At 43.4% G+C, this 27,144-nt stretch overlaps 7 protein-coding genes across 7 annotated transcripts; 2 read left to right on the forward strand and 5 right to left on the reverse strand.

The window, feature by feature from the left end:
• The first annotated feature begins 30 nt into the window (after nucleotides 1-30).
• BYT42DRAFT_565045 (PRP38 family-domain-containing protein) lies at nucleotides 31-2,009 on the forward strand. The gene is made up of 7 exons (XM_051567817.1): nucleotides 31-183; nucleotides 255-301; nucleotides 512-523; nucleotides 597-711; nucleotides 817-948; nucleotides 1,029-1,172; nucleotides 1,229-2,009. Exons 1-7 carry the CDS (start codon nucleotides 68-70, stop codon nucleotides 1,599-1,601), a joined length of 939 nt encoding a protein of 312 aa, XP_051424325.1. The 5' UTR covers nucleotides 31-67; the 3' UTR covers nucleotides 1,602-2,009.
• A 991-nt stretch (nucleotides 2,010-3,000) lies between these two features.
• Nucleotides 3,001-8,287, reverse strand: BYT42DRAFT_513209 (cortical protein marker for cell polarity-domain-containing protein). Its single transcript, XM_051565178.1, has 12 exons — nucleotides 7,426-8,287; nucleotides 7,106-7,326; nucleotides 6,809-7,035; nucleotides 6,559-6,742; nucleotides 6,073-6,464; nucleotides 5,789-5,986; nucleotides 5,609-5,718; nucleotides 4,897-5,518; nucleotides 4,436-4,805; nucleotides 4,025-4,353; nucleotides 3,393-3,935; nucleotides 3,001-3,319 (listed from the first exon to the last, which is right to left on the reverse strand). The coding sequence occupies exons 1-12, from the start codon at nucleotides 8,122-8,124 to the stop codon at nucleotides 3,255-3,257; spliced, it is 3,960 nt and encodes a 1,319-aa protein (XP_051424326.1). The 5' UTR covers nucleotides 8,125-8,287; the 3' UTR covers nucleotides 3,001-3,254.
• Nucleotides 8,288-8,737: 450 nt separating this feature from the next.
• BYT42DRAFT_565055 (uncharacterized protein) lies at nucleotides 8,738-12,273 on the forward strand. The gene is made up of 14 exons (XM_051567818.1): nucleotides 8,738-9,071; nucleotides 9,148-9,155; nucleotides 9,244-9,321; nucleotides 9,410-9,453; nucleotides 9,513-9,975; nucleotides 10,056-10,294; nucleotides 10,373-10,540; nucleotides 10,607-10,825; nucleotides 10,920-10,926; nucleotides 10,993-11,073; nucleotides 11,139-11,387; nucleotides 11,489-11,566; nucleotides 11,630-11,758; nucleotides 11,817-12,273. Exons 1-14 carry the CDS (start codon nucleotides 8,962-8,964, stop codon nucleotides 12,131-12,133), a joined length of 2,190 nt encoding a protein of 729 aa, XP_051424327.1. The 5' UTR covers nucleotides 8,738-8,961; the 3' UTR covers nucleotides 12,134-12,273.
• Nucleotides 12,274-15,796: 3,523 nt separating this feature from the next.
• Nucleotides 15,797-16,339, reverse strand: BYT42DRAFT_604090 (uncharacterized protein; the record flags this gene model as incomplete). Its single annotated transcript, XM_051571090.1, has 1 exon — nucleotides 15,797-16,339. Exon 1 carries the CDS (start codon nucleotides 16,262-16,264, stop codon nucleotides 15,797-15,799), a length of 468 nt encoding a protein of 155 aa, XP_051424328.1. The 5' UTR covers nucleotides 16,265-16,339.
• Nucleotides 16,340-17,841: 1,502 nt separating this feature from the next.
• BYT42DRAFT_565062 (pantothenate kinase) lies at nucleotides 17,842-19,851 on the reverse strand. Its single transcript, XM_051567819.1, has 9 exons — nucleotides 19,620-19,851; nucleotides 19,264-19,540; nucleotides 19,079-19,188; nucleotides 18,971-18,996; nucleotides 18,803-18,915; nucleotides 18,536-18,740; nucleotides 18,394-18,476; nucleotides 18,217-18,326; nucleotides 17,842-18,153 (listed from the first exon to the last, which is right to left on the reverse strand). The coding sequence occupies exons 1-9, from the start codon at nucleotides 19,746-19,748 to the stop codon at nucleotides 18,007-18,009; spliced, it is 1,200 nt and encodes a 399-aa protein (XP_051424329.1). The 5' UTR covers nucleotides 19,749-19,851; the 3' UTR covers nucleotides 17,842-18,006.
• Nucleotides 19,852-20,452: 601 nt separating this feature from the next.
• On the reverse strand, nucleotides 20,453-22,597 carry BYT42DRAFT_495177 (WD40-repeat-containing domain protein; the record flags this gene model as incomplete). The annotated part of the gene is made up of 11 exons (XM_051564347.1): nucleotides 20,453-20,581; nucleotides 20,639-20,733; nucleotides 20,797-20,899; nucleotides 20,960-21,099; nucleotides 21,174-21,235; nucleotides 21,305-21,429; nucleotides 21,491-21,750; nucleotides 21,810-21,869; nucleotides 21,931-21,962; nucleotides 22,021-22,089; nucleotides 22,161-22,597. 11 exons carry the CDS (start codon nucleotides 22,595-22,597, stop codon nucleotides 20,453-20,455), a joined length of 1,512 nt encoding a protein of 503 aa, XP_051424330.1.
• Nucleotides 22,598-22,967: 370 nt separating this feature from the next.
• Nucleotides 22,968-26,941, reverse strand: BYT42DRAFT_494393 (uncharacterized protein; the record flags this gene model as incomplete). Its single annotated transcript, XM_051564295.1, has 14 exons — nucleotides 22,968-23,711; nucleotides 23,776-23,796; nucleotides 23,981-24,047; nucleotides 24,119-24,284; nucleotides 24,586-25,106; nucleotides 25,208-25,343; nucleotides 25,415-25,530; nucleotides 25,602-25,656; nucleotides 25,729-25,837; nucleotides 25,900-26,009; nucleotides 26,076-26,195; nucleotides 26,269-26,355; nucleotides 26,543-26,628; nucleotides 26,727-26,941. The coding sequence occupies 14 exons, from the start codon at nucleotides 26,939-26,941 to the stop codon at nucleotides 22,968-22,970; spliced, it is 2,553 nt and encodes an 850-aa protein (XP_051424331.1).
• Between the last annotated feature and the right edge of the window lie 203 nt (nucleotides 26,942-27,144).

Consider the following 27,144-nt stretch of genomic DNA (forward strand, 5'->3'; position numbering starts at 1 on the left):
AACGAGAGGGAATTTTTGTTTTTCCCTTGACTTTTTCCGTTGGGCTTACTTTGTTTGCTGTGCCATCATGAGCGGATCCAAAGCGTCGAATAAATTGGAAACATGGGGAAATGAAACGACTATGAACTTGAATGCTATTCTTTACAAGAACATTCTCGCTTCACCGTATTTCAAGTCTCTCTAGTAAGTCGTTGGCACGCTGAAGGTTCTTGTTGTTTGAAAGCTTTTACTAACTCATAAACGTGGTGGGACAGTGAAAAAAAGACATTCCACGAAATGGTAGATGAAATTTACAACCAAGGTACTGCCGCAAAACTTTCAATCTCTGTAGTGTGTTGAAAGGTTTGTCCATTGGGGGTTTTTCTTTATCTGCTCAAGACATTCTCCCCCTTTTTTTTTCTTGGTTCAACAGAACATGCTTTTCGTGTCTAACCTATTTTTTCCATTTATGCATTGCCACCTTTCTTTTCATTTTTTTTTTCTTTTTGGCGCGCCATTGTTTATCCTGCAGTCTATAACTTGTGTAAGTGGGACGCTTTTCTTCGAAGTTGGACCGATCATAGTCAGTATATTCATTCCTCATGTTGCTCATGTAGCGCCATTTCTCAAGGGAACCATGCCGTCCACTGCGTTTGTTTGTTTGTTTAAGATGTGGACACTGCGTTTAACCGTGAAACAGATCGAGAATATGATTGACCACCCGGATTCTCCGTAAGTATAACGTAATGCAACGAAGATTGAGAGATATTCCTTCATACGACATCTCGGAACACTGTGCTGATGCGGTTTTTATGTTTTTTTTTTCTCCGTTATCAGTTATATTCGTGCCATCGGCTTCCTGTATCTTCGTTACGTATGTGCTCCGGCTCAATTGTGGGATTGGTTTTCTTATTATTTGGAGGACGATGAAGAATTGGATTTGTCTGGTGGTCCTAAACCGGAGAAATCGTAAGTTGTTCTACATGGTATATCTCGCGCATGTTTCCCGTGTTCATCAAAGTTGGTCCCTGTGTCTTTTTTTTTCTTAGGACAATTGGTAAGCTGTGTCGCTTGTTAATTACGGAACAAAAGTATCAAGGCACCATGTTACCTCGCATTCCTGTTCCAATTGCGCGCGATCTTGCCAAAAAGCTGGAGGATTATGATGCGGAAATGAAGGGTCAAAAGCATGAGTAAGTGCCTGATTGTCCCTGGATCTTGGGCGTGGATTCTGATGCGTGGGAAATAGAAGCGAACGTGACAACCGTCGATTCGATGACCGGGATCGAGGCGGTTCCAGATACCGCCGTGACCACTCTCGTAGCCAAAGTCCTCGACGACGAGATCGTGGGGATGATCGACGACGACAACGTGATTTCAGAAATGATATAGATGATTATGAACGACGTCGTGGACACAGTCGTCAACGAGATCGTAGTCGGTCAAGGGACCGACGTTCAAGGTACAAAGATGATGATCGATCTTACAGACGCAGAAGAAGTATCAGTCCTCGCGATCGGTATCGATCCCGTTCTCGTTCACGATCTACCGACCGCGGTAGCCGTCATTCTTATCGACCCAGTGGCAGTGATCGTTCCCGATCCTATTCGAGAGACCGCTAAAAACGGGGCCACCAATATGAAAATCAATAGTACATCGAATTAAAAAAAAAAAAAAATACTGTACACAGAACAGCCAACGAAATTGTTGCAACATGCACCTGAACCTCCCATTTGCTCTCTATATGAAATAGAAGTCCATTTTTCCCATCAAGCCTTCCGAAAACTTTCTACCCTTTATATGGTAACGGCGAGGGATTATCTTTGGGCAGGTGGAGGTTGCGGTGTTTAGGTTCAAAATGGATGAAGAAAAAAAAATATAGGTAAACCAGCAATGTTACGGTAGGGTCAACAGTAAACTGTGCAAAGAAAAAAGAAAGAACGAGAGCAAATGTGGTGAAAAAAAAGGGAAAAAAAAGGATAAAAAGGGAAAAAGAAAGCGTAATCCAAATGAGAACGTCCATAAACAAGCAACAACAAATAAAACGAGATGTTTCAACCCTAAGGTTCATCTCTTTTTGTTCCTTTCTTCTCTTTTTAGTCCTCAACCTTTAGCATCCTCATTTATTATTGCTGGCTTATATTCAAACACGGGAAAATCGATGAGCATGATTCAACAACATCACGATGTATGGACTGACGAGAAATTACGCGAGAGCTTTGAAAAGCCTTCGTCGGATCCTGTGGTACGACCGCCTGAAAGGTACTATACACCTCAACCCATGAAACGAGGCACGAGTCTGTATATTACTCAAGGTAAAAGACAAAGGAGAATCGATGACAACAATTTCAAATTACCATAAACTGGTAAAAAATAAAAGTGACCGAGGTTTCCTCTGTTATTTATTTTCTTGTTTTATTTTTCTCTTACAATAGCTGGACTTGATTATCAACCCACGCCACCTCCTGCATCCGTCATTGTACAACCTAGAGTTCATGCACCCAACAAAGATCCCTGTTGTCTGGGATGGTAAGTCATTTGGCTGCCTGCAATTCCGCTAAGAAAAGCAAAACGGGGAAATGCACGTTTTTATTGATCTGATTTTCACACATCGTTTTGTGATGATGTAGTCTACTGGCCTGTTTTTTGTGCTGTGCCGTGAAGAACGAGTAATCCCGCGGGAAAACATCCACAGCTGCATAAACATTGACAACTGCCATTGACTTTTTTTCCACGTCATTTTCCTTCCTTACTGTTCGTACATCGTGTCCTTGCTCTTGTCACCTCATCCTTCTTCCTCATATCCTTAAATGTACCATCCGCTCCTCCGAAGAAGGAAAATCAGCCATCACCGCCCCATCACAAAGATGCCGTATCGGAACGCTTTCCGACATGGCTCATTATGATCACACATTTGCCGAGACATATTTATCAAATCATTTATGGGGTCACATGCAAGTTGGATGTGGTATAATAAGCTCAAAGCTACGATTTATAGTGTGAAGAATGCAAAAAAAGGAGGATAAATAAAAGAAGTATCAAATAAAATGAGAATGTCATGCGGGAAAAGAAGACGAAGGGAAAAAAAAAGGCATTAATTAAAAAACACTAGAAAAAGGAGAGGAATGGGGAAATAAGAAAGATGAAGATAGATGGAGGAACCGGTCCTGGAGATCTCTCCTCGGATTTTTCCTTCATCAGTATCATGCCTGTATGCAAGAGGTGCAAAGGAATACACTAGAGATATAAATAATGATATGCACGAGATGGTGTTTTTACGGATGCGATGGTGATCTCACATAGTTGCTTGGAAACAAACCCGAGATGGGATTTCCCGAACCTAAAAACGGGAAATTTTAGTGTGTTTAGCAATAAACAAAAAGACTTTTTCTGGAGTGACTAGAAAACCTTACCATCGTCTTTGTAACCCATCCACCATACATTATCACTTGTATCCGTCACGACAATGGCATCTCCCGCTTTCAGGTCTAGTTCACCATATTCTTTGGCTTCAAATGGATGCTTTGCATAGTATAAGTGAGGAGATTTTTCGCTGGCCACACCATCGTTCCCTTGAGTAAGCGCGGCGGCCATCATGGCGCCAAACGAAGACACCCCTGCATTCTTTTCAGCCGCGGCCGGTCCCATTCTATTCAGTCGTTTATCGGATAGATCCATTTCATTCGATGCAGCCTTTTGTTTTTCTCTGCTGGCACTCGCTGCAGCTCCAACGCCCGCTCCGGCAAGAGCTCCGCCTAACGGAGCCGCATCCAGCATCTCCATCAAACTTGACCGTTGCATTCCTTGTTTCCATGGCTGCAAAGGTTCTGGGTAATCGTCCACACCGTTGCGACGCCGGATAAACAACACAATCAATCCAAGTCCTACAAGGACAAAGATGATACCCAGTGAAATCGCAATGGAAATCAAAATGACGGCAGGCACAGGGAGATAATCTATAGTCCAAGGGTCAGCCTCAACGTTGCTTTAACCTATTGAGGGAGGGGAGGATTATAAAGAAATTATGGTCTTTAAGACGACTTACGTCGAATATCGCCCACGCTACAACAGGAAGAGCCGTGGAAAATGTGATGAATCTGGCCAGCAGTACCGTTCAGTCGGGTTGTCAAAATATAAGGATACCATGAAGAACCATCGTAAAAAGCGGCACTGACATTGCCGTAAGGAGGAATCATCAACTTTCCAATCGCCATTAGCACGTCGTCCGTGTTGGCAGGGTATCGTTGATCGCTTGGCGATTTGGTAATAGGCACATACATCAACTGACTGATATCTGTCGCTGTGCCAAAATTGGATCCCAAATCGGTGAACTGCTGCCCGTCCCACGATCCCAAATAACCCATGCTGGCATTACTAACCATCATTTCGTCAGTCGATTCAGAGCCAGCACCGTCTTTCAAGGAAAAGAAAAAGAACACAACTGATTTTTTTTTACCTTCCGGCAACAATGACGGCTTGGTTAGGACCTCCGAGAACGGTAGTCGGCACGCCAAAGGTTGCAGTGGTTTGGGGCCAATAGCTGATCCAGGTGGCTGCTTGATCTGGAAGTTTGGCAATGTAGGTGGGCTGATCGTTCACGGTGAGGGCTCCAACGGCCGTCATTTGACCTCCTGAAATTGTCAGATCACGAACATGGCCCGTCATGCCCTGAGCTACCATGTTCCATTGTCGGGTGTTGGTATCCAACGTGCATACAGCAGCACAAGCCAAGGACCCAGCCAACGAAAAATTGCCACCAATGAATAAAGCTTTTCCATCACTCCTTAAAGTAATGACATTCACACGTCCGGGTTTGCCATCAGCGCCTACAGCACACAAAAAGAAAGAAAGAGAGACAGAGAAGAGAGAAACGTTGAGTTCATCTTGTTTTGCTCATCCTTCCCTGCAATGACCTACCATAGATACCACTGACATCCACGCTGGTGCGTGTGGCCAAGTCGTAAATGGCGAAACTTTTCGGTTGGCTTGTACCGAGAGTGCCGTTAAACTGGCCACCGATGTAGAGGTAATTCTTCAGGACGGCTAAACTGTAGATTTCACCTTCTAAACGACCCAATTCATGCCATGCGTCATCGTAGTACATGGCCAAATTGGTTAGATTGTCGGTTTGAAATTTTCCGCCAATAATCGTGACAGTTTGATTGTTGGGATGAGAACTATTGTGCCAAAACACGCCGGCATTGATCAGCACATCGTCACGATCGTTGGAGATCAATGGCTGCCACTGCTTTTGACCATCCGTTAAGGAGATGCCATTGGTACGGAAAGTCTGTGCTCCTTGGATACGACCGACGATCATGGTTCGATTATTGAGTATACCGTGCATCGCTACTATTTCACCGACAATCAAGGAATCGCGTTCAGTCCATTGCCGACGCGACAAATCCCAGATCGCGTTTCCCGTCGGTCCTGTAGCCACACGCTGATCACTCCATAAAGCATGTGAAAAGGTGCCTGCCAAAGTAAGTTGACGCTGATCGGCTGAAACCATCATATGGGTCACAGGACCATCGAGACCCTGAATTTGGCGGAGAATGCGATTAATTTACTCTTTGTCACATGAAAATCTCTGTTCCCAACCGAGGAGTCCTCGGGCGCTCTGCCTTACCCCTTCGAGACCGGACCACGTGTTACTTGTCAAATCATAAGCAGCAGCATACTTGATGCCCGTTTGAGTGCCTGTAACTGTCCCATTGAATTGCCCACCCACATAAACATCTATGCATGAAAGGATTGAGTCCGTTTCATTCGCACTAAACACGATACAAGACCAAAATATACTACGTACTTGACCCCATCACGCGAATATCGGTCACATTTGAGTTCAGTCCTCCGTCGTTTAAAGGTAAAATAAGCGATCGATCATAGTTGAAAGCTGCAATATTACGAAAGGTTCCATTCGGATTGAAAAATCGACCGCCCAAATAAATTTCATTGCCTCGAGACGCGTCAATGGTGTTGACCACGGAACCGACCATCAGTTGATCTACACAATCCACAATCCACGTACCAAAGTATATCGGTTAACGTCACAAATTCATGTGGAAAAATTGTAAAGTCGATCAGTCTCACCTGCCAAGGGTCTCCAGGCAGGAGAGATGTTCATGGTGAGATTGTGCGGACTGTATTCGAGAATACTGACGAGCGTAGCACCTGTTCCATTTCGAATAAATTCAATAGAATTTGCCACGAGACTGACGGTGCCACTGGCGGGCGGAGTAGCATTTGGTGCGACCTTGAGGGTTAATGAAGGTCGAAATGCTTCCGAACTGGCCGCCACCAAGCCAGTGTAAATCAATGTTTTCGTATCTTCATACACTGCCTGATCCAAGATCATCGTTGTCGTATTTCCCGGTGTCATTTCCATGGTAAATTCGATCTGTGTGCGCTGATTACAACTGCTTGTACCGACACAACCTGGGGTCTTGGCATACACTGCATAATTTCCCTGAACAGGAACATACCTTAAAAAAAAAGAAAGGTCAGTCAGTCGTTTCGGTTCATCGGCTCGTCGGTACATTGTTTCACCGGATCCGCAGTGAAATGTGGGACACTTACGGGGTGTAACGTATGGAGGCCGTGTTACTGGCGAGTTGGGTAGCCGGGAAAGTGGATGTTAAAAAGTTTTGGTAAGCACCATATGCAAACTTGTCCTCCCACTGGCCGGTGACATCGGTACGTGAGGCGGCAGCAGAATTGCAAGAAGAGTTGCCGTTGCTGTTGTGGGCATGCAGTGCGATATCTGTGATGAGATCAGTGTGAGAAAAACGAAAAATGAGATATGCAGTGATGGTGATGATGAACAGACCTGATTGAAAAATTTCGACTCCGCCAAGCCCACCTCCAGCACCGTACCATGCATCAATCATGATGCGAATGCCTTGAGTGGCCATCGTTTTTGTCACTGTGAATTCCTCACTGACAAGTTGAGGATTTTCGGATAAAGGACATGATTGCGTACAAGTCATGAGTTGTTGGGTGATAGGATCGACGTAGGAAAGTTGAAAGTATTCATTGGACCCCAAAGCGAGAATACTACACAGGTGCATTGTATGGATAAACAAACCCCCAAGTACTAAATTCCTTTTTTTTTTCTACTACATACCCGAATGTTTTCGTGCCTCGATCGGGTAAATGGGTATTGGCAATACGGAACATGGAAGGCTCGATGGGATAAGCGAATTGAGCTTCCCAATAACCGGGAACCCCGTCCTGTAACAACCAAGGCTGGTCTGCCGAAGAAGAAGCCCCGCTATTATTTTGGCAAATGACGTTTCGCGGATCGGTAAAATCGCCATTCATTGCGCCATTACCGGATGAAACCGTCTACAGATCGACAAAATAAACAACAAACAGAGGTATGAGAAAGTTGACTTTTCTGAAAGATTCCACAGTGATGTTAGTAATGGATCGAGGAGTCTTTACCGCAGATGCGTCTAGATTAACGGGCTGACTACTGTTGGTATTATAATAAAATCCGTCGCCGGTCGCTTCGAAACGACCACCGAAAAGGATGGTATCTTGAGCAGGATTTCGAGTGATGGTATAAACAGGACCGTTGAACCCTTGCCAAGGGAGGTTGACCCATCGGTTATTCTGCCAAAGGCCCACACTTCCAGTAAAGTTTTGAGCTGTAGTATTATCGATGCCAATCGGTGCTCTAAACTCGCCTCCGACATAAACAGCATGATTTGTTTCATCGCAGTAGACACTGTGAACCGGGCCGTCTAAACCTTGTTGCAACGAAACAAAAGTGTGCGATGCAGCGTCGTATCGAGCAATGTGATTTACGATAGTATTGTTGACAGCGGTGAAGCTTCCTCCGATAAACACATCGTCGACTAACTGACATGTGGTGTGCACGTCGCCGTTCGTCGTAGCGAAGAGGGTGTAAATGCCGTGTTGTTGAAGAACGATATTCGAATAAGTGGTATTAAATGAGGCCGACTGATTCGTGTCAGTGAATGGGGAAATACCCGCATAATCGCCCACAAAACCAAGTTGGCCAATGGTATCAAAGTTAAGCAATGGTTCTTTGAACGAATCGGCTTGGGATAACGGTAATAAGGTGAGTATGGTGAACAGCCATCGTTGCCAAGCAGCATGGCGTCGATGACAATTCATCGTATGGGAGTAACCAAGTAACCAGATGAGACGAGAAGAAGGGGGAAAAGAAAAAGAAATGAACGAAAGAATATCTAACACGAAAAAGAAAGAAAAATGATATTATTAAATTTGTTTGTAAAAAAAAAAATAGAATAAAAAGGTACAAGAAATGAGAGAAATTAAAAAAAAAAAAAAAAGGCTGTGATGAAGAAAAGAGAATCGAATCAAACGAAATAGCAAAAAAAGGGAATAGGAAAACAGAAAAAGGAGATGAAAAAAAAGGTGATATTTTGCCTGCGTAACCAACAAAAAAAAAAGTTTAAAGAATATGTCTTTTCCTTTTCTCTGTCTGCTGCGCGTTACTTTTTCAGATAAAGCTGCATTTCACTCGTCACCACGGCAATAAAGCCAGTTAGCTACGTATTCTGTCTTGTATGACTGGGCAAAAAGAAATAACCTTTTTTTTCATGATTCAGGAACCAAGAAAGACGGATTTTTACCCCGCCTTTTCGTTTTGCATCAAGCACATCCAAAAAACCTTGCGCTGCTGAAGGATCGAATGGGCACTTTTCCTTTTTTGGAAATTAGGTCTCAGTGAGTTTCTTTCCTTTTTTTTCCTCTCTTCTTGTGGGTGTCCGTTTTCTTTCTCACTATCGCTTGGTTTGGGGATTCCGTTAATATAACGTAAAGCCACTGTTCTCTCTCAGCTGCAAGCCTTTTGTTACTTTCGCTCCAACTCGTTACCTTCGTTACACCCGGCACCCGGTTGCTTTGACGTATTATCACCGCAACTTGCAGAGCCATTTTAAAACTTTGTTTTCGTCACTTTTCGGCTGCTACTGTAAATAGCGCGCCATGTCAGGATACCTCATTGCCGTATGGGACTATACCGCCGAAGGCGAATTTGAGCTCTCTTTTAAGCAGGGCGACCGTATCAAACTGTTGGAGAAACATAACGATGACTGGTAAACCTAAACACTTTTTTAATGCTGAATGCATAATATGGCCACTTGCAAATGTATTCATTCACATGATGCTTAGGTGGGAAGGTTAGTAATCGTCCGACTCTCTATCTCCCCGACCTCCCCTTTCTTTTGATAGAAATAATAAACACAGAAAACCATCTGGTGTCTTTAGGAGAACTCAACGACGAAATCGGTTTCTTTCCTGCCAATCGCATTCGTCTAGAAACCGAAGCGGAGCAACAACAACAAAGTAAATTCCCCATCCGTCATCCTTGTTTCCCTCGAGCTTCCTTTCTAATGCCTCCTCCCATCGACTTTACTCAATGACACTTGTGTAGATGCAAATACCGTCATGACTGGGCGACCGTCGAGTGGAATAGAGGTAAACTACAAAGATTTGGCAGGGCTTGTTTCCACGCGTTGATACTGATAACAATGAAGCATATTCACAGAGATACGCCTCCGCCTGTACTTCCTGCTCGTCCAGCCGATACGATGATCGGTTCATCCTTTCCTCATACTAACGATAACTTGTCAGCCAATCACCGACAGGCCCACCTTTTTGACTACCCCGATGAATCACCATCCCATTTTCTTGATACACTTACGTCTCCTCCGGCCGACGAGGTTTCACTGACCTCACCTCAGGACACATCTCACGGACCTTGTCCGTTGAACCTTTCACCACCCCGGGAAACCCCGCCATCGTTTATTTCTCTTCCCGAACAACGACCTGCCGGTGAACCGAATATTCACCTGGCTCAATCGCTCGTGGAACGATCCATGTCAGATCCTACCGATCAAACCTCCCATGAAGCTCTGCTTGTCGATATCTCAGACGAACCTCCCCGGTCCAAAACATCTATTCCTGATGCGTTGCCAGACGGATGGCAGCATGCCTACGGTAAGTTGATATCGAATGCTTAGGCAGGAAGTGAATGGCATAGAAAGGGAAAAAGAACGGTTTGACCTGAACTCTTATAGATAACGATGGAACGATCTACTATTTTAACGAACAAACGGGGGAATCGCGTTGGGATCGGCCGCATGCTTTGGAAGCGGTACGATCGCCGATGAGCGACAAAAGTCCCTTGGGCGATGACCTCTTGACAAATTTTGGCAATCTCATGATGTCGCCACCGGAAATGCAAGAAGACGCAGATCAAACCACCGATCTTGCCAATAGTTTACAGAAACTGAATGCTGCGGAATTAAAACAACTGGCAAGTGTGCTTTTGATTTACAAGCTGAGTGAGAATGAGCAAATCCGCTGATGGTGGCGTACTGTATGTGTCTTATAGGAACTCGATCATTTGCATTCGGAGTGGATTCGACAACAAGGATTTGTGCAAATGAAAATGATTGCTGAAAAAGGCGATGGTGAAAAACTGAGTTCCTGGAAAATGTACTATGCCGTTCTATCTAGCGGCTTTTTGATCTTTTACAAAGAAGGACCATCTAAAAACAGGGTAAAAAAATTGGTACGGCGTCGTCAGCATGAGCGAGTATTGATTGTTTCCTTTGCGGTTGTGTAGAAATCGTCCAAACCGCTTCTTCCAGTTGGAAGTTTTGACCTTGATGCTTGTCAGATTGATCCTGCCGGAAAACATGATACCAGACGCAAATATGTATTTTTAATCACTACACCCCGCAAAGTGAAGATATACATCCAAACCGCAAACGAGAAAGAGTTCTCGTCTTGGCTCGATGCCATCATGCGTGAACTCATTGCACGCAAAGAAGGTCAAAATCAGGTACGTGCTCCTTATTCAGTTCATTCGAGATCCCTCCTATCGCCAACAAAATTCTATTTTCATATGCATGATTTTGACTTGTTGTCGGCCACAGAATACAGGTAGGTCATTGCACTTTTGAGGATCTCCGCCAGTGAATGAAGCTAAACTCATATTTTGGTGATTAGAAATTTTGCAGTTGCTGAAACGATTAACCTATGACTCGCAACAAATGAAAGTGAACCGAAAATACGCAGGCGTAAAGAAAGGTAACCTCCTAAATGCTTCTTCGTCCTTGAATTTAGCAACACTTACGAATTTTGCCACCTCATAGATCAAGAAGATCGCGATCGAAAATTGCGGTCTTCTGTGGATAAAACGGATGGCAAGCCCAAGATGCTCGGTCACTGGTTTAACAAATCTGGCGGTGGCAAGGCTGATGTCAAACCACGTATACAGCCTGTTCGTGGACAAGCCGTGTCATCTGCAGAGAATGATGTATTTGGTGGCTATCTTCATCTTGAATCGGACGGACGCATACCACGCATCATCCAACTATGCATTCAGGAGGTCGAAGCACGAGGTACTGAGTTTCTCTTTTTCTTTTTTAAACGAGGGGCCTTGGATTAAAAGTGGATCGCCCGTGTGCCGGAATGAAAATGCTGATATTAAATGGTAAAACAGGGCTTGAATCCGTTGGGATTTATCGATTGTCAGGACCCAGTTCCGCCATTCAAAAATACCGTCAGGCTTTCAATCGTCGTAAGTGTACTTGTAATCTTCTTTTCCACTTTGGCCTTATTTTTTCATGCTATCAACGTGTAGATGAGCCTGTGTCTCTCGTGGACGAACCTGACATCAACGTGGCCACAGGGTTACTCAAATTGTATTTCCGTGAACTGCGGAATCCGTTACTGACATTTGAATACTACGATTGGTTTATTGAAGCAGCGAGTAGGTCGCAAATTGGCATGCAATCGATAAAAGCTTAACTGATTTGGTTGATGGTTAGGGATACCGGATTACGATGAACGGATGTTCCGCATAAAATCCATCATCCACGTATTACCGAAAGACAATTACATCGTCCTCGAATACCTTATGCGACATTTGAACCTCGTAGCGTCTTACAGCGATATCAACAAGATGGAAACATCCAATCTGGCGCTCATTTTTTCCGTAGGATTATTGCGATCATGCGGGGAAGATCTCAGCAGTATCATGCACACCGATTTACAAAGTAAAGTCGTTGAAGCCATTATTCAACAAGTAGACTGGTTCTTTGAATTAGATCAAGAACCCCAAGAATCACAGGAACACCACGAATAAAAAGAAATACGAGAAAAAAGAAAAGGATAACCCGTTGCATATTACTCCTGAAGCACACCTTTCCAAAATGTGTCACTATGGGGAATCTGAATCTTTCAAGTTCTCTTTACTTTGCTTTGATGTGATTCCATCAAAAAGAGCGTTACTTCGACAATGATATTCTATCAGAAAACAATGGTTCTGCAAACATACCCAACAAAAGAGGAAAATTTTTGATTTTACTAGTGATCGAGTCCTTGTCCTTCACAATGAATTCTCTCTGTTGAGAAAGGGCGCGACCAATAATAATGACCGTCTCAAATGGGGTACGAATATTGAAAATTTTTGATTTCCAAAAGAAAAAAAAGGAAAATGCAATGATGTGTTTTGATAGACAGCGTCCATAATAAAAGATCATCCGAGTAACCCCATATTCCATAGACGAGATATTCGGTAACTCGTAAATGTATAAATATAAAAAATATTATTTAATAGAGTGTTTGACCGCCTTCTTTCTCTATTCAGCCTGGCACCTATCAGGCATACTGCAAACAAAATTTTCCAAGAAGAGGTGAGAACCTTCAACCAGGTTTTATGGTCGAAGGTTTCGAGTTGCGTTACGTTTGCCACTTTGCCACTGTGGTATATCCACTTACTTGTCGTACTATCCATCCTAGACTGGTGTCCCCAAACAGGAAAGATCGAGAACTCGACGTGTTTCCATTCTGAGTGAGCTTCTCCATTAGAACAACGATTGAGCCTCTTCATCCATAACATGGATCCATCGCCGAGATCAATTCATACGGGTAAAGCTGTCACATCACAGCATGTGGATCCTTCCTAATACACCTTATAACCGAGGACTGCTCACTGATAATTATTAATTCCGATTCAAGACTAAAGTATAAATAGGCAGATCACATTAATCGAAATAAAGATATCCGACAGTCTCAAAGGATTCTCATTGTCTTTTTCGTTTTCAAATTCTCTCATATATCACACTGTCCAGTACGTATTTATCGTCAAAGCAACGGAAGCAGAACAGAGCTCAACTAATAGTTGCCAAGACAGTGTTTCATAGCCATGGCTACCTTCACCTATTCAAATTGGGCGTGTCTTTTTGATGGGCGCATCAGTTTGATTTAACAATCCTTTGTCATCTGAAACCTGGCTCCTTGAATGTAACCCAGATTTAATATCGTATTGAATCATTGTGATATTCGTAATCTACCATGATCAGCTGCTCTTTGATCTTCTTATACCTCATTACCTGAAAACGATCTGCAATAAAATTCTCACTGCAGGAAATACCCTTATGCCTGAAGCATTTGGCAAAGGTTGCTTGTTTCACCTGCCTCCAGATGTTACAGGTAAAAACCATCGCATTCTAATCAAAGCTTTTTGACGGTAAACTTGATCGCAGCCCAGTTATACTGATTTGTTCTATTGACCCAAGTTATGGTCTCAATTTGCTACAGCCTGGTAATTTATATCCGTACAGTAATCTAATGCATAAAGTTACCAAATCGATTGAAGAATGATACGAGTTACGAATCAATTTTTCGTGGCTTCCGGGATGATTCTTAGATTGAGCAGTGACTGTATCTACAGTAAAACAGATAAAAATGCCACTAGAAGCAAATAAGAAAAGGAAAAAGCAGCATTATGTATTTTTTATTATAGTTGGACATAATGCCAAAATCCAGAAAAAAGTATATATTTTCTTTGTACCGTAACATTCCCCTCCAGCATGTTGTGCATGACATACAATATTTATTTTTACTATATGCTTCACTATACAATCTCAGCCGTTCCTGGGTAAACATATCCATTTTCATTGTCACTCATTTTCCATGCATACGTCTCAGAAAATCCATCGCATGATGATTTCCATGCAATTCTCAGTTCCTTTCTCTTACCAATCATACCAACATAATGATTCGTATATTCATAGCATAACGCAATCATTCTTTATCCGATAACAATATTCATTGCCTAATATAAAAAAATAACTATCATGGAATACGAATAAAGCTTTCACGTATTTTTTGATCTTGCTTTTTTATTCTTTTGTATCTTTGGATAAACACTGCATCCTACATTAGATTGACGCCGTAGTATTTCTACACATCAACTAAAAATTCATCACGGATTGGGCCTATGAAAATCAGACCAAACACCCGTTTTCTGTATGCATGACGCTTTCTTTTCCCATTCTGTGATATTTTTAAGACCCGCCAAGACCAAAAAAAAATCAAAAAAAATCTCAAAAGATGACTGGACAGCATATGATAACCGCAACGAGATTCGAATTCGCTGACGCGGACATGGCACTCAGAAACGCTCACCGCTATGCTATTCCCCCACCTTCATTTATTTTTGCGATATAGATTTATAAAGGGCTAGGATTTCCATATATGGTAAATCCCAGTTTCTCGCCTTACTTTGTCACCTTTTTCTCTCTCTCCCTCATACCCAACTGCAACAGAAGAGAAGTAATTATTAATTTTGGTAAATAATGATACTTGAGTGCAAAACAGCAACACTGTTGCAAGTGTAAGCGACAGCGGCATGAATGATTTATCCAAGATAAATTCGTAGTACGTACAGGGATATGAAGATTAAAAAAGTATACAAAAATAAAAGAAAACGGCGATGTACGCCATTGCCGAGGAATGAAATGTCGTTGCGATTAATGTCGTGATCCCAGAACCCCAAAGATGCTCAGCTCTCAATAGCCGTCGCTCTCAATTGAGTCGCAGAATTTAAAAATCGGGTTTTTAGGAAATACAGTGGATTATTTTCTCAATCGACTTAAAAAAATGCATCTAAAGAAAGTAGATGTAGTGAATATCAGCATGAAGCGCTTTCGGAAACCAAGGCTTTCGAAGCGTGCCTAATATTTTCAGCATGAATCCAGAGCTGATCTGAGCGCTCTCTTTTTCTGCGCTGCTTGTAATCGGGTATCACTTTAATTTCAGGTGGTGATACAATTGGTTGCAACTCTATCGTGACATCGAAGTGCGAACCGCTTACTCTTATTCGACAAGGTTTCAGTTACTATATCATAGCATTCGAACAATGTAGACAAAAGATATAGGGAATTTGGTGCTGTTCATAAAAAAAATTCTGTCGGAAGACAATGAAATACACGTGAAGCAAAACATATTCAATCGTATCACTGAAATGAATTCGGAGACGACAATCTGATATTAAAAAAACACGCATTGGTGTGTGGATCAGGAACGGCCATGGTGATTCTCTAAAAAGAGGTGTATCATCGCATGTTCTCTTTTTCCTGAGTGTAAGTAATAAGGTCATGTAAATCTCACCAGTTGGAAGGCAAATCCACCTAATATGTGACGTGCAAAAGAAAAGACTTCTATCATGCTGTTTATATTTCGTTCAAGTAGTGACTCGAAATTCGCATGGTCGAAAACGCCCGATCTTCTGCTTTCAGCCAGGCAACCTTTCCAGTCCATCCGCTGGAAGCCGGCGTGTAATCTTTCTCTTTTGAAGTTCTCAACAACCTCCGTGGGGCCTGTTTTTTCGGAGGCGCTGGTGTCCTCCTCGGCACCCTCGTCCACTTCGGATTCCAGGAGCCCATATTTTCTCTTGCGAGAATTGATTCGACTTTGGGCGGCTTGGATTGCATTCGAAATCGACGTCGATGACGCTCCACTGTCAACCGGTTATGACAGTTGGTCGAACTCCCGGTTTTGAACGTCCAGCGGTCTCTTGGAACTCTTCATATAAGCCGGCGTCCACCTTTCGCTTCCAGAATTGCCGGACAAACACTTTCTCGGGTTTCCTCGCCGGCATATCTGGTTCCACTTCTGATCCTTCGTCGGTTGTGGGATCAGTCATGTCATATTTTCTTTTAAGCACTGTGTTTCGCGACTGCGCGGCTTGAATTGCGCTTGCAATCGACGCCAATGAGGTGCCACTGTCAACCAGTTGGGACAGTCGATGCAATTCAGCGCCTTGCTCGTCAAGTAACTCCCGGAGTTCTTCGAACAAATGCGCTTCGTTGTCTTTTATTGTTCGGTAATGCTGTTTTGCCAGCTCGTATAATCGCGCCAGTGTGGGTTCTTGACCACTCGGTAGTTCTCGCTCGTCATTTGCTTGTTCGCGGTACGCTGCTGTCTCCATTCTTGCTTGGCTGTTCGCTGCTTGTTGTGAAAGCTTGGCTGGCGATGTTGGTTAGCGAACAGGCGTTAAAAGAAGAGGGAGAAACGAGAAGAAAAAGTGAGATCCGCATCCACAAACTAGAGTCAAACGTATATGCTGCGCGTCCATGCTGAGGTAATGCAATGCAAGTCACGCCGGAGGCCGGTCCGGTCAATGTTTGGCTAGGCCTTCATTTGCGGTTGTTTTTTTTTTCTGTTTTCCAAGACTTGTATCCGCACAAACTAAATCTAGGATAACAGAAATTTATGTTCCCTGGTTCATCACCTTGCCGTCCTCAGTTTATCAATATTGTATCACTTTCAAGACCGTCATTATTATTGTTCATGTCCTTTATTTCTCAACAGAGAGAATTCATTGTGAAATGTAACGTTCTTTTTGATGGAAACACATCAAAGCGCAGTAAATGAACCTCAAAAGATTCAGATTCCCCGTAGCGGTAATTTGAGAATCTTCCCACGAAATGAAAAGATATAAAAGAAAACCCGTTTTATTTTTTTGACACAACTTTCCTTTCTTTTTGTAGCAAGCGTGGTACCATGAACGCGAAAAAGTACGCCAAGCCTGCGGTCTTTACCAATCCCACAAAAGTGTAGGGGTGGGCATGGGGAAGCTGTCTTCGTCTTTGACTTCGGCAGACCTGGGTTTTTCATGGCTTGGGTGTCACCACAATTTTGCCGGTTATTCTTTCAGTTTAGTTTTCTTGCATGCTAGTTTTTATGTAGTAATAAAAGAGAGTAGATAAAAGACCAGTATCTTTCGTAATAAATTCAAATCATCTATTTTTGGTCTTTACTTTGTTGACTTGATGATAAGGATTATCTGAAGCATGAAGCAAGAAAGGTGGCTGCAGTAATGATGATTTTAAAGGATATTGCTTCTTACAGACGACAACTACGACTTATTGTTGGGTTTTTTCAATCAAACTCTTTAAGTAGCTGTTGGTATCCTTTGATGAATGGGTCATATGCGTCCATTTATTGAATGGACCTGGTCAAGCGACCTAATCATCCTCATTTTGTGTTGAATTACACAAGTGACAAGACCGTCGCCAATGCTGCAGATCCACCAAAGGGCATGTTGTGGTTTAAATATTGCCAATAACCGTGACAACGGCGAATCCACAAATACAAATGGACCATGACAAAAACGCAAATTGTGATAAAGCACTGCTGACTTTGGCGGCACTACCTAATGAAGAAGGGGCCAACTTTGATCGGGTCAATATCATGAGCCCAGGTCACAGTAGTTCTCATTAATGGATTGACGCAGATCCCGACGACTGAACAGATTCCCACATACTATACACCAAGGATGGCTTGGACACTATCTGCTCCAAAAATAGTAAAAAGAGAATGGGTTGATGCACTTCTCTGACCACTGAATTAGGGTTACACACATTTCCCAAGGTTTGCTTGTGAAAAACAGCAACGAAAACTTTTCTAGAAACAATCGCCTATGCCACGATCACAGCCCACGAAGCACCGACCCTTGATGAAACATACACTCTTCAGGGATGGAGTACATACTGTATCTGTTGCCTTGAATTGGATATAACAGAGAATTAAAGTATGATGATAAAAAGTGCTACTGTATTAAAAGTTGTCGATATAATTAAATGGTAAAAAGAAATGGCGGGCAGAAAAGGATACTTTGAAGGGAGAATGGGCTCGGCAGTAAGGATGAAAAAAAAAACATGTTCGAACTTATTCCACCGACGCACTTGATCGCATGGACCGGTTGGATTGATCTAATCCCGCATAAACGCAACCCAAGTTATTGAGATTGGGTATACAACTTTCTGAAAATGAATATGAATGTCGTGCTTCTCCAATTGGTTGATGTTTAAGAAACTACAAAATATTCGGTCGATGAGCACCTTAACTTTGTTTTCTTGGATGATCTTTTTCACTTACCGCTCCTGTCGCGCCAAGATGGCCTTCATGACGTAAAAATAGGGCCTTCATTTCGCCATTGGACCAAAACTTGATGGCATAAGACAATGTATTCATGGTGATGGGATGACCTAGACAACAAAATCATACATGTTTAGTGCTGAAGCAACGACCTTAACCATAGGCGCCCATCATTACCTCGAATAAAGCAACCACCGAAATAAATACGTTTTAACCCATGCTGTTGGGCATTGAGATACGCAATTTGACCAATATTATTGCTAAGAAAGCGTTCAGTGGACAAGCACTCTGTGTCATTTCCGTGAATAACCCAGCTCACCTAACCATGTATAACAGACTTTTGGCAATATCGGCGGATTCAAATGCATTACGATCCTGTCGTACACCCTTTTTGAACACTTTGCCAAAGCTGGAAGCGATACGTGAAGCCTTCAATCCCAATTTGCTGTAATCGGATCCGTAGATATCACCGACTAACAGATCCACATTGCGATTATCGCCATCCTTGGATATTTCCAACATATCTATCACCCTTTTGTCAGCAGTTTTTCCATACCACAAGATAATAAAAGATAAAACATCGTACCATCAAATGACTGTGCATTGGTGAGCAATGATAAAAGGCCCCACAAGGTACCACCACCCAGCGAAGTGCCACTGATGCGACTGAAATCGTTGGGCCCTGTCACTTTCAATATGCTGAAACCCCAAATAATTAAGACCTGCCTTGCTTTGATTTGCATTTCGTTTTTACCTCACGCCCGAACCGATATTGACTAGCTGTCAGACCAAAAAAAAAAAAAAAAAAAAAAAAAAAATCAATGTGTTGTTGCACTCAATAAAATAAACGGTTTGGACTTACCATGTAAGGGTATACCTCTCTGGTCTTTTCTTCAAATTTGATTGGATCAGAGGCCAGCTCATTGTAAGTGAATATTTCATATGGTATCTCGGTAATAAAAAAGTTCAAGCCTGAAAAAAACGGAACCATCATTTGTCAGCGTGAATTGTCTGTGCACTCGGTTCTGGTGTGTTTACTATGCGTACCTGCAATGAGACATTCCATTTCGTCTTCTTTTTGTACGATTACACCAGGTAATCGTTTGACCAGCTTATCGTAGAACAAATGCGCTCCACCACCGGTTGCCTTGAGAACCTGCTCTGTCCCGGGTGGTGTCAACTGACGCGCATCGTCCATCAACTCGGCAATGAAATCAATGCAGTCATCGATATACTCGGTCTCAAACTTTTTGAAATGGAGACGTCCACCTCGTTTCCCGGCCAACGACGTGAAATACACAACCTTGGCCAATGAACCACCAATCTGTAAAGATGAAGAGAATACCAATTAAGTACAATGGAATAACCAGAATAGCAAATTGACAATGGGAGGATTGGCTTACATCGACAGCAATTTGGGCTACATGCTCCATCTGATTGGGTAAGAATATATCTCTTGTTTCGTGTGCGGCCAATTTGGCCTCGGACACTGAAGCACCGAGGAAGTTCATGATGGCCAAAGTGCTTGTCATGATGCAACCAGTCGAGTCGGGGTCGCTTCCTGGCCCAGGGCGGGATGTGTCATGACTGACTGTTTTATAGCTGTCTTTGAATTCAGATCGATCGCGGTTGGGGCGCCCGATTATCAAACTTTTTTTTTTTGTTGACTCTCTATCTCCCAAAAATAACTTCCAGAAACAGAAAAAAAAATTGTCCGTCCCTCCCGATCGCCGTTTTAGGCTTATTTCTCAGGCACCGCTTGACTAACACTATGTCCCTTGCAATGATATGCTCAAGTGTCAAGTATGTCTATCGATGCTACGTTGAAGTATATACAAACAATGAAATGCCGTTGCCAACTACAGAAAACGAAGGGGTAAAAAAACAAGTTATCCCTGAATCATCACACGTGGATTATGTCAGCATAGTTGAATGGCGAGTTGATTGCATCATTGAGACTCCTGGCACCCATTTTGGTGCTGAATAATCCTTAACGTTCTGTGCAACTTGCCCCTCTCTTCCTTGATCGTTTTTGATCTCATTTCGCTCTCCCTTGGCTTGGCAATTTCGGACTCCGCGTAAGAGCATATATCTTCAACCCCCCGCCCCAAACACTTGAAACTCGACGAATATCAAGCACATTTTTTCCTTTTTCGATAGATCACAGTTACCAACAGAAAGCGAGCTCCACTGTTTATTGAATATGACAGATGATCGCTTTGCTTCTTTGGAGATGTTAGGCGTATAGGAAGATTTCGCCTTCGGTGCATCCAAACAGCAGCAATTGATCGGTCGGAACGATAGCCAGGGAACTGACTTGTGACTTGATGATGGAAGATTTGAACTTTGAAGAATACGATTGGAACTACAACCAATAATCAACACATGCGCCCTAATTCTTCAAGACAGGCAGCGAACTTACATCGTCATTGATGGGTATAAATGACACGGAATTGTTGCCATTAATCGTCAAAATCTCGTCCTTGAAAATATCCAAGGAGACAACGTCTTGAGAAACTATAATAGGATAACAAATCAATCATCGATGTATCCAAAACCCAACTCCACTTTCTTGCTTACTGGGGATCGTCTTGACAAGCGCTAAGCGATGAACATTCCAGCAACAAATCAAATGATCCGCAGGCGCACAGGTCATAACCAATTCGTCAGTATAAAATTTAACCTACAAAAATGATTGAGATTGACTGTTTCCGAGAATGTTTTACCCACGCTATGCAATTACCATGGTGATCTCGGTGTCGCCTCCTTTCCAGCTGGCAACAAGGGTGCCCGTGCGAGATTCCAATAACGAGATCACGCCCGTCGAGTATCCGACAGCAATCAGCGTTTCTGCCTGATTCACTGTAATGGCTCGTACCGTGCCTAAGTGAACCCCAAACAATTCAATTGACTGTATCCTGCCAGGTAACCATGATTGCTTTGGTGTCACTTTTTACCTGTAGTATTGAGGCTTGATTTCCATGTATGAAGAGCACGATGATTGTGCGTGTCAAAAAATCTATGCAAGACCAGATCATATGGTTACAAAGCTGCAAATGGAGGGGAGAATCAATAAATGGATTTTTACGTGATATGGCCTTCAAGCGCACCAGCCACCAAGCACCGCGAGTGGAATATAGGTTTCACTGATACGATAGAAGCGCGACCAATGTTGAACTGATGAATGGCCTTGCCCGTCTCTGGTTCCCATAGCTAAATTTTCATTGTGAGTCGATGCAGATGTACGCGGCGGCTCTTAGTGCTATGTACTTACGTGAATATGCCCATCACAGCTGGCGACGATATTGCTTAAACCGTTACTGCCACCTCCTGAAAGAAAATGCACATCATTGATGGCTCCACGGCGATGACCGGTGTAAGTCACGAGACTTTCCGAGAACGGACGCGTCGCCCAATGCTCAATGCCGTCATGCACGTTGAGCGACCATAGTTTCACGGTGCGATCTCGCGATCCCGAAGCAAAAATTTTGGCAGGCTCGTTCACTGTCATGGTTCTCACCGTGCCTGTGTGGCCTAAACAACGGTTTGAGCGAGGATAATACAGATGCCTGTGACCGAAAAAATAAATTTACCAGCAAACCCTCGTAATTTCAAATCATTGAATGAAAACTGCATCGTTTTCGACATTTCCTCTGTACAAACGTTTTTTCTTTTAGATATCAGCTTTTCCACGAAATCATTATGCTCGCGTACCTGAATTTGTCGAAAGGAACCGATTCCAATTTCTATAATGGCCATGAGAAGTGGATTCCCAAGCATACCCCGCCACAACAATCGGCTTACTTTTTGTCTTCAGGTGAAGGCTTCCACTTTGTTTTCCAGGGCAGCACGCTCGTGGGAACCTTGGATTTGCTGAAATACGAGGGGCTTGTTCAGCAAAGATCGTCTAAATTTTGCCTGGCCTCATGTGCCTAATGCTTTACCTTTCCTTGTCGACTGTCTTTGGAGACGAAATAGGAGTTTGTTCTCGCGCCGCTGATGTCGGACTGGGGGCTGCAGTCCCATTTTCTAAAGGTTCCAGAATAACTTTGGACGCCATAGGGGCGATGTTCAACCTGATGGACTTTGTGTAATCTGGAAGGTCTTTGATGGACAGCTCATACAATCGTGTCATATCGACGTCCACATCCACGGCAAGGGAAGGCCTGAGTTCTGGAGACTCTTTTTGAATGGACTTGGCGTCGGTAGAGGTCGACTTTGATTTGGAAGGCATGATCCACGACATCATTTTATGACTGGTGAACGAGCTATTGGAAGGAACGGGATGATGGCTACTGGTGGATTTCGGACTCGCGTCGGAAACGGCGGACAGCGGTCGGTCAACTGTGGAAGGTTCACCTGTAGTGAAGTGATCCCGCATCATACTTTCAATTGCATCACTAATAGCCTCTTGTATTAGATTTCACTTTCCCTTTTTTTCAATTGATGAAGGTAATGCATGGTACCTTGTCGGTATCAGTCGGTGCATGGTTTCTCGGCCAACAATATGACAAAATTGCACATAGGCGTAAATCATCTGTGAAAGACAGGCAAGCACTCCGTCAGGACAACGACCAACATTTTCAGCCGGGTAACTTACCTGATAGCGTTTCTGGGTTTCTAATGAATCTGGCATACTTCCTTGACGATGCTCTTCTCCTGTAACAGTATTAGTGAATCCTGAGAAATACTTTTGTAACATAGGAGCAATCTGCAATTATGGATTTTTAATATCGCTTTTCTTTGTAACCTCATTCAACCGGTTCCCTTACCATGGTTTCCCAGTCTGATTTTGGTATGTGATGTGTTATTTGAAGCAAAAATTCGATGGTGCGCATGCTGATGGTCAAACGAAGTTGCAACGCCGGTTCGGGAATGGATTGGCTCCCTTCGGAAGGTGGCAAGGGTTCCAACAGTTTGTAAAGCGTGGTGACAAAACCCGATTTCAATTCAGTGACGATCGCTTCGGCCGACATGAAAGGAAGAAGTGCCTCGAGTAACGTAATAAGATTGCCAATGATTTTACCGTTTCGCTTGGTCATTGATTTTTGATAAGTGTCAAACAGAGAGATCAGGTAACCGTATTGAATCGCAGTAAAAGTTTCACCAAAACTTGAGGCGATTTTCACGGCGGTTTGCAATAAGAGCGGTTTGGCCACATTATCACGAAAGATGGCTTTGACCACTTGACGCATAATATGCTTGGACGTCAACACTGGACCCAGCAGTGTACAGATGTGAACGAGGACATCGCCCGCCACTTCCGACACAGCCCCGGTGGGGACGATGGTGGAAACGGCCGTAGTTTCGGTACCATCCGTTATTGGTGTTGGATCATCCGCCGCCACCGCCTTGGCTTGCTCGTCTTGAATAGCTAAAGCTTCGAGGTAGCATGGCAGCAATTGCTGGAGAAACGTAGCAATACCAAGCCGTTTAATGAATTCCTTGATCATTTGCTGATCAAATAAAATTCTCGGGATATTGGGACGCAAAGTCTACGTCGCGACCCATTTTCAGTGGACCAATCCATGAATTACAGCACAAAATGTGATGCCTTACCTCAAACATGGCAATGATTGGCTTCAAAAGATGCCGTCGCGATCTTTCAGGTCCTAATCGCTGCGCCAGTTTTGGGAAAAGACTAATGGACCCCACCCGCGTTTCGTTATGGAAAAATAATTGAGTAAATGTAGGCAATATCAAGAAGAAACCCTAATCTATTGTGAGTATCGTGATGTGTGATTGAAAAAAAGTCTGAACTTACTTCGTCTTCTAGGTCACATATTCGATCAATCCATTTATCGGCCAAATAAAGACGTCGAGTCCATTCTCTGAAAAAAGAAGAAAGGCAGCTTAGAGATGATACATTTTAGTCTACACAGAAAGAGACAATATGGCTTACGCTTGATAAAATGCCGCGAGGTATTCGTATATGTCGGGAATGTCCTCATGAAAGGGAAAAGACCGTTTCGGATCACGAATGGACATGGTAGGAAAGGAAGCGCATAATATGGCTTTGGCCGAAGGTCGTGCTTGCCAGTCCTCGATCATCAAAGAATCAATTATATCTGCCACAGCAGGTGACATCTGCTACATTGAAGTAAAAACAAGGAAAACCCAAATATCGAATCCACCAGACAATACGCCACCAGAGTTGGAAAGAAAATAAAAAAAAAAAACGGAATAATTCTTTGTGAGACAAGTGTGATCATGAGCGCCGTTTCTCAAAGATACTTGCATTTATTCTGCCTGTGGGTGCGATATCGTAAGCGACGTCGCCGTTGCCGACTTCGAAATAACCGCTTGCCGATGATTGGGACGGTTCCCCTTCCATGTCCATGACTTTAGCATTGCCGGCCGTGAATACACTGCGAATGATTTCGCCCAAGCAGAACATATCGTAGGCAGTGCCAATAGAGAATTTGTTGGTGGGTAAGCACGGTGGATCTTGGGGGTTGATGTTGTACCGTCGCGAAGGGTTGGGAAAAACAGGGTTGGTCTGAATCGGAGAGTCATTGATGAATTTGTACTTGATAGCGAACGCAAGCATATCCTCGTAGTGAACGAGATTCTCCATAAAATAATCATCGCTAATTTGCGTCGGTAGCCGGATAGGATCGGTGCGCAGGGCCGAAGTCATGGCGGTACAATTTTCGGGCACAGACATGCTTCGACTGACCGCCGAGATGGAAGTATCAATGGACGACGATGTGGAATGAATCGAGGAAGCTCGGTCTCTGGTCGCCAGACTCAAACTCGAAGGGCTTTCACATAAAGACGGATTGGGAGGCGAAACGGATATCAGTCGCTGAGATTTCACGCTTTTCGACATACCGACGGCGGCCGAGGATTCAATTGTCGAACTTGCCGGTGTAAATGAATCTATATCACTAACTCTTCTTTTCAAATGTTCCTTTGATCTGTGATCCTCCATCCCTTCTGGTTAGCATGGAATGCCAAACTGCCTGCCGTAGCCAAATGACAAGCTTACATGAAAGAGTGACTCCAGTTACAGCCACGCTGCGGATGCTTGTCTTTGAACAGTTGAATAATACCATGTTTCATAAAACTGTTTTGTCCGGCCAACAAAGGAAGAGCCACATTCTTGGCTTCCACAGCGCCTTTACCTTTTACAAGAAGAAATAGCATGTCAGCGAAACAGACGAGCATGTGGGAGTAAGATTCGAATCAATCGTACCGGTCAATTTGTATCCAAAGGTCAAATCAATCCAATGATGGAGGTTAGAGGACACATGCTCGCTTTCCAGAGCTTCAGCATGTTTACGAACGAAATCTTGCGGAGAATTGGCCCATCTGTCAAAAAAAGGTCGTTAACCAATGGTCTGATATCACGAAACAAGTAAACCCCTAATAAAGCAACATACGATGGGATTTGTAAATCCGGCATGTCCGGATGAATTGATGTGAAAATGGTAGGATCTGCACACAACAGATGAAGATTTAGAATTAAAATCCTCCAAATCGGCGTGGCACAGAATAATATGAGCTTACTGGTATAGAATTCGGGTATACATTCATCGGGTGTCCATTGGTATAATCGGTACATGGACGACGGGTATTCATTGGGTTCATATTTGGATCGGACAAACTGACATAGTACCTACAAAAAGGGACCTCTATTAACAATCGAAAGGCCCTTTTGGCGAATAAATGATCGCTTACGGGTACGGGAGTCCGCCGCGCCAGATAGACATAGTAGGTGATATCGGATAAAATATCGGTGATGTGATGAGGGACAGGACCATCGAATGTGAAATCCAATTGTTCGTCACCTAAAGATCGACAACCACGGATTTAGACGCCAAATAGGCTTCTATTATGCATCCACATAGTTTTACCTTTATTCATGCGAAATTTGGTCTTTGTAAAATCGCGCCATCCGTCCGCAACCGTTTTGCCCGTGAAATCGGTCACCCATGGTAATATGGGATGAAAATTGGGATCGCCTTCTCGTCGCCCTACCATACCCAGGGGTCAAATCGTAAGCAAACGCGTTCATTTGTCTTGTATCAATGATCTATCCCTATTTACCTGCCAAGTGATTCAGGGCCATTAAATAGGAAAAGTTGGATATATTGCCACGCACCCACTGGACTACCAACGGATCTTCTTCGATTTCTAGTATATTCACTAAAGTCAGCCTTGTTCACAAAAAGAAAGCATCAACATCTTCTAAAGAAATATACCTTTCGTCATGTGCAATGTGAGCTTATCGTAGATGAGCCGCTCGATATCTGAAACGCGTAGTTCCCGAGTTATTTTTCCGCCTTAAATCACTTCGTCTCTCTCTTTCAGTATTGCCTACCAATATCCACAGGACTAGCAGCATACTCGATACCAGCCAGTTGAGTCCACAGATTTTCATCTACCAGAATATTGGATGCTTTCAAGCTAACAACCGTATAAAGAAAAAAATAAGAAGCAGGCGGTTCCATTAACACCATGGCTCTGCTTTTTCAGAGTCCTCAAAATATTAATTTAAACTTTACCTGCCGTGGAGGATGCCTCGGCTGTGCAAACTGGCCACAGCACGCAAGAGTTGATAAATGACAAACCCCTTCTTCAAATTCGAACTCAGCACTCCCGGATTATACGTGATTAAATCTTGCAGAGTCGTGCCTCGGTAGGACGCTAAAAAGTAGTAGGCTTCTTCCGATTCAACGACGGCAAATACTTCCGGCAGGTTGGAATTGGCTGCATCCATGGATGCGGTACTATTAGTTGCAGGCACATCTTGAGATTCGGAAGTTGCGAGACGATCAGGGCCGCTCACTTGCTCGAGGCATAGTTTGTGAACATCTTCTTTATTCGCGCATTGTACGATCCGGTATCGTTTACTGCGAGGCCATAGCATCTGCTGAATGTGTTGAACGAATTTCTAACAGAATATATTTCTTTAAGATATGT

Source organism: Radiomyces spectabilis (genome assembly GCF_025331425.1).
Source record: "Radiomyces spectabilis strain NRRL 2753 chromosome Unknown BYT42scaffold_5, whole genome shotgun sequence".
NCBI lineage: Eukaryota > Fungi > Mucoromycota > Mucoromycetes > Mucorales > Radiomycetaceae > Radiomyces > Radiomyces spectabilis.